The following is a 6,082-nucleotide window of genomic DNA, read 5'->3' as shown; positions in this document are numbered from 1 at the left end:
TTTTCCTTTATTTTGTCAAGGTCAGGTGCGGCTTTTTTGCAATAATGAGCGACTCATTACCTCACAACGAAGAGTGTGAAATGATTAAGATTCTTTTCTATCACATTTATTTCTTTGTGACTCAATAATATTGTTATTGTATTTACGTTTGAACATCGCTAGATATAGCGTTTGATGTAAAACTTCTGCGATAGAGTCTTGCTGTGCTCATTTAAGATAGTTACATTAATGTAATAATACACAATTAGTTGAAGATCATTTGTATAAATAGTACTTAAGTATTATAAGTATTATCTTTTGCGTTTTGAGTCGACTCAAAATTACAATATAATATTAACCTTTTTCGATATGACTTTGTGTTAATTGAGAGATATTTGATTTATTATTTGAACGGTACATTTGACTTATAAGTTGCTTTTCTTTTATTGCGGTTTGCTCATTGACGAGCATGTTTATGCAAAATAATACAGTCCACTAAGACGATTTTCATTACTGATAAATCGATAAAAAGAGTTGAATTTATTTACTGAATAATATAGTTTTATGTCTCTTTTGGAACGCAACGCTAATACCTTATGATCTTATATCTCTTGATTCCTCTTTATAAATATTATATCTGATATTTATTGTACGTTATTATGTATTATGTTTCGGATTATGTCTTCTTTTGACATTGTATTAACAAGGGTTAATTTTTCCTATCTACCATCATGATACTGGCTCTTTAATGTATAAATGATTTCTTGAGGAAATTTCTTGTGACACATAGTTTTGGGATATTAAAACCTTTTTATACAAAGATCTTCTGCTTTTTTGCAGATAGACTTAAGTGTGGTAGGATGAACTGTAAGTGTGATCCTGATAAGGCCTGGTACCTTTTATGGGTGGAGAAATTGCTGATTAGAGAGAGCACGCTCCACTTTACGAGGAAGGAGATGGCGGATACCATCATTAGGATATGGTCTAAGTATGATGATATGCTTCTAAGTTTGGCTCCTGAAAAGAAGGTTAAGGATACTTACCTTAATATGTGCGTTGTCCTGGCGGCGAGCGTTGATCTGCTTGGCGGAGACCTGAAAGAAAAAGAATGTGTGAGAAGGGCGATTGATTCCCTTCGACTTGCGGGTAGACCGTATGTGTTCGGACAATTGGTGCGGGATTCTCCGATTAAGGCGGACCACACCCCTATCCGTCTTAGGGGTGGTGTTGGCTCCTCTGGTTCAGAGGGGAATCGACGTAGTAAGGTGCCCTCTATTAGGGCAATGGTTGAGGACACGGACTCGTCAGATTCGGGTTCTAGGCCCAGAGTGACGTCCCTTGAAAGGCTGGCTCCCTGCACCGTCCGTGTGATGAGGATGCCGGTTCCTGAAAAAGGGAAGAAGGAGGAGGGGGATGCGGAATCCGCCATGGAGATGGTGGAGATGGTCGACTTCTCCGAGGAGGAGGACGCTACTCCACGTCCACCAAGCAGAGCCGGGGACCCGGATTGGGATTTGGATTTGGATTCGGGCGAAGAGGCGGGTTCTTCCAAGCCCATCTCCCGGACCAGTGGAGGAGGGGAACAGCCAGAGGGGCCTTATCGGCTCCCTATGCTGCATAGGGCTCAGGGACGTCCACGTAAAGATGGCTCGGGTCCATTTAAGGCCCCGTCCACCTCAGCGGACTCCGAGGATAAGGGGAAGGGGAAGTCCCGGAAGAGGGGTAATTCTTCCCGGTGAAGAGGATGAGGAGACGGCGGGGACTTCCAGACTATTGGTGCGTCCTCCGCCTCTCACAGGAGGACAGAGGGGAGTGGTGGAACACCGCCTCAAGCAAATAGAGCGTGGTTCGTCCAGTGAAATGGTGCTCCACGCTGACAAATGCTTGGATGAAATCGAGGATGCACATGCTAAATCCTCAAACATGAAGGGATCTCTGAGTGGAGCTATAAAGGTAAACGTATACCTTCTCAGAAAGGTCCTTAGGTCTCTGGCCAACAGGGCCAATAAGATTGAGAACCCAGGATACTGGCGTGCACGTGTTAACACCCTCGAGGGGGATAACACGGCTTATAGGGCTCAGAACAAGTCCCTTATTAGGAAGCTGGCCAAAGCGGAAAAAGCGGTCCATTTCTCAAGGCCAACCCTTTTAATCCGAAGGGCCCCCTTATTAGGGACCCAAGGTCTTTTACCCTCGGTAGGGACCTGATGGGCAGATCGGATGGGTGCGGCATTGCGGCCACGAGTATTCCTCTGGTCGACCACATCCAATTGGAGGAGGAAGAAGATGAGGGAACCTCTCAACAGCTGGGTGCTGGAAGGGAGAGATTCAGTCTCATCCGGGAGGTGAACAGGTCTTTGACCTCCATGGAAAACTCCATCGCCAGGATAGAGGAAAGAATCGCGAATCTCGAGGTGGGCGGCCGAACCGCTCCTGCCCCGATTTGTCAGGAGGAGAAGAAGAAAGGTAGGAAGAAGAAGAAGGGGAAACCCACTATTCCGGGGCTTGTCTTAAGGAAGAACAGTCCGACGGCGGATCCAACGGGTGGGGGGCCCGACCTCCCTTTGGAGGTGGAACCACCCTCGGATTGGACCACAGTGGGGAAGGAAGGTAGGAGAGGGAGGAGAAATGGGCCTCGTGGGCCTCCTTCTCTCCTCCCACCCCTTATCAGTCAGGACGCAGGGGACGCAGCCCTCGAGAGGCAGTCCCTCTGGCGTGAAGAGGATGAGGAAGAGGCTTCCGCGAACTGCAGCGGTGGCGATTTCCACCAATACTGCCACCTGCACTTATGCGCACGTCTTGAGGACGGCGAGGGAAAAGATCCGTCTGCAGGATCTGGACATCAAGTCCCTGACGATTAGGAAGGCGAGGAACGGAGGAGTCCTCCTGGAGATCCCCGACGAAAAGTCGAGGATGAAGGCAGACACCCTGGCCTCCAGGATGAGAGAGGCAACGCGGGACCTGCCGGGTGAAGTTAGGATCTCCAGGTCCTCGAGAAGGATTGATTTCCGACTCGTTGGCCTGGATGACTTGCACACCCGGGGGGGAGATCATCGCCGCAATCTCCCGGGAGGGAGGCTATCAAGCGGATGAGATCAGGCTGGGAAGGGTCCAGGTCACGGGTCGTAGGGGTCTTAACCTGGCCTGGGCCCAATGCCCGGCGGACGCGGCGCTTAAGCTCGTCGAAGCCGGGTCGATGAAAATCGGATGGACCCTGGTGCGCGTAGAGCTCCTTCCGAGCAGGCCGGCCCAATGCTATCGATGCTTGGGTCGAGGTCATGTGCAGCAGCGGTGCCCCTCCAATGTGGATCGGGCCCACTGCTGCTATCGGTGTGGTGGCGAGGGCCACACAGCGGGGAGCTGCGGGGAGAGACCGCACTGTCCTATTTGCGCCCTCAACGGGCGACCTTCGGGGCATAGGGCGGGTAGCACGGCTTGCCCCTCTATCCCTCCCACGAGGGAAATTGTGCGTGGCACGCTCGCGCGTAGTGAAGGTGGTAGGGATGCGCGGTCCCAACAACTGCCCCTCTCTGCCCCGGACATGGAGACGGAATCGGTGGGGAGACCAAGCACCGCGGATGCGAAGAGGCCGAGGGAAGACTCCACCAGTCCACCCCAAGTGGAACCCAAAAAGGCGCGAGGCCCTGAGACCGACCGTCCAGGGTCCCCACAACCGGGCCCTTCATCAGGTCCCTGAGGAGGTAGCGGGGGTACGGAAGCTCGGACGAACAACGGGCTGATGGGGTTAGGATCCCAAATAAGGACCAGCCTAGGCTAGGGTTGGGAGTAATGCGCTTGTACGTAATCCCCAGCCCTCGTCTGACATGGCGGCGTACGATGGATTTGTCTGGGGCGAGGTTTTAGTCGGTAGGCACAGTTTGTTCCTGACTCAGGTTGGATTAGGCTGTGAATCCGACACTACCTCCAGTCAGGCTGAGGGCTTGCAATCCACAGTCCTTGCACGACGGGAGGTGTCTTGTCGAAGATTTCTTCGCCCCGGGGGGACCCTTCTGGCCCTCGAATCAACTCAAAAAAAAAAAAAAAGCCTGTCATCAGGCTATCCTTAGTGTGAAATAAATAAAATACATATGAAAACGCACGCTGATTTACATTAAGATCTGAGTTAAAACAAATATAATTTAGACGCAAGATTTGTTGTAAAATTAATTAAAATCATTCAATATTCGAGATCAACAAGTTAAAGAAAAGTTAGTTAATAAAAAAATAATAAAACAAAATAAAATAAAATTTATAAAATTTATGTTAAGATAAATAATAGTTTTTTATTATTGTATGACCTCTTCCCCGACTGCCTCTTCTGTTCCCCCGGCCACCTCTGTTGTTTTGGCCTCCTCTTCTTGTTATTCCAGAAGGACCTGGTCTAACATGATTATCATATTGTAAGTTTCGCCGAGCGTACCACCGTGCACGCGACCAACCACCTACTCTTCTTTTTTTTTCTAAAAATAAACACATTTATAGATTAATAATTAAAACAATTATGCATATGAATAAATCATTTAGTTACAAAAAAATAAATAAATATCAATATATATGAAAGAGGCTAATGAAGCCACCGCTGGTTGTCAGTGCAAATTTTTTTATCTCTTATATTTTTCCTCTCGTTTTCCTTCCTTTCAAATAACTTGCTTACTTTAATCATACATTCCGATTCTTGAATAATAAAATCGATGTATGCAATTCTCGTACACTTTAGTGTCTCGAATCTGAGATCAGTACATTTTAATGTCTCAATGCAGACGAATCAAGTTTCTACAAAACATAAAAAATTTTGCACTAACAACCAACGGTGGCTCCATTAGCCTCTTTCATATATATTGATATTTATTTATTTTTTTGTAACTAAATGATTTATTCATATGTATAATTGTTTTAAATTATTAATCTGTAACGGTTCGAATTTATCTCGCGATCTTATTACTAAGCGCGGAATAGCTCGCCGGTGTCAGGATCCGGGATAAGCGGTCAGATAGGGAGACTCCAATCAAGTAGAGCAGTTAGGGTAACAAAACAACTATATTCTTAAATAAAAGAGTTGGTAATACATTTACAAAGCAATTAAGTGGCGCAAATGATAGCCATTGAATTAGCGTGTGCGCGTAATAAGCGGTGCGTAAGCGAGAGCGCAAGCTGAGCGGTCTAAAGCGGGGAAGCGCAAGATGAGCGCACAAAAGCGGGAGTAACTAAAAGGTTATGATACGCCGCGGAAGAATACAAGCTAGAAAATACGAGCTAGAGAGTACAAGCTAGAAAATACAAACGAGAGAATACAAACTAGAGGATACAAGCTAGAAAGTGCAAACTAAAGAATACTTAAATCTACGGAGGAACGGGCGGTGTATACGGGACGTCGAGTGCTCCCGACGGAGACAGAGTGCTCCCTGTCTTGAGCGGAACGGTGAACGGATGCCGAGTGCTCCCGGCGTGGACAGAGTGCTCCCTGTCCTTTATAAGAACGAATTGCTAGGAAGAGCCGAGTCGAAGTGCTTCCCGGTGGCTCGGGAGATCTGCAGCGTGCTCACTGCAGACCGGAATTGGTCCCTACTGGCCGAAGCGACGGCCTTATATACCCGGCCGCCCCACTCGGCGACCGCATTCCAGTGACATATTGCGGCCGGCGGCTCGATGCGCGGCCGATCGTCGTGGCCAATTGCGCGACTAGTAACATAGGTTAAGCCTATGTTACAAATCTATAAATGTTTATTTTTAGAAAAAAAAAGAAGAGGAGGTGGTTGGTCGCGTGCACGGTGGTACGCTCGGCGAAATTTACAATATGACAATCATGTTAGACCAGGTCCTTCTGGAATAACAAGAAGAAGAGGAGGCCAAAACAACAGAGGTGGCCAGAGGAACAGAAGAGGAGGTCGGGGAAGAGGTCATACAATAATAAAAAACTATTATTTATCTTAACATAAATTTTATAAATTTTATTTTATTTTATTTTATTATTTTTTTATTAACTAACTTTTCTTTAACTTGTTGATCTCGAATATTGAATGATTTTAATTAATTTTATTATTTTATTTTATTTTAATTAACTTTTTTTTATAAAATTTTTGACAAATTTTTAATTTTAATTTTC

General features: G+C 46.4%; 1 protein-coding gene across 1 annotated transcript; it reads left to right on the top strand.

Annotated features, from left to right (window-relative positions):
- The first annotated feature begins 3,004 nt into the window (after nucleotides 1-3,004).
- On the top strand, nucleotides 3,005-3,676 carry LOC105668090 (uncharacterized). Its single transcript, XM_012360274.1, has one exon. The coding sequence runs from the start codon at nucleotides 3,005-3,007 to the stop codon at nucleotides 3,674-3,676; it is 672 nt and encodes a 223-aa protein (XP_012215697.1).
- The last annotated feature ends 2,406 nt before the right edge of the window (nucleotides 3,677-6,082 follow it).

Source organism: Linepithema humile, chromosome 3, assembly GCF_040581485.1.
Source record: "Linepithema humile isolate Giens D197 chromosome 3, Lhum_UNIL_v1.0, whole genome shotgun sequence".
Taxonomy (NCBI): domain Eukaryota; kingdom Metazoa; phylum Arthropoda; class Insecta; order Hymenoptera; family Formicidae; genus Linepithema; species Linepithema humile.
The sequence above is the reverse complement of the archived record's forward strand: the minus strand, read 5'-3'. Positions and strand labels throughout refer to the sequence as shown.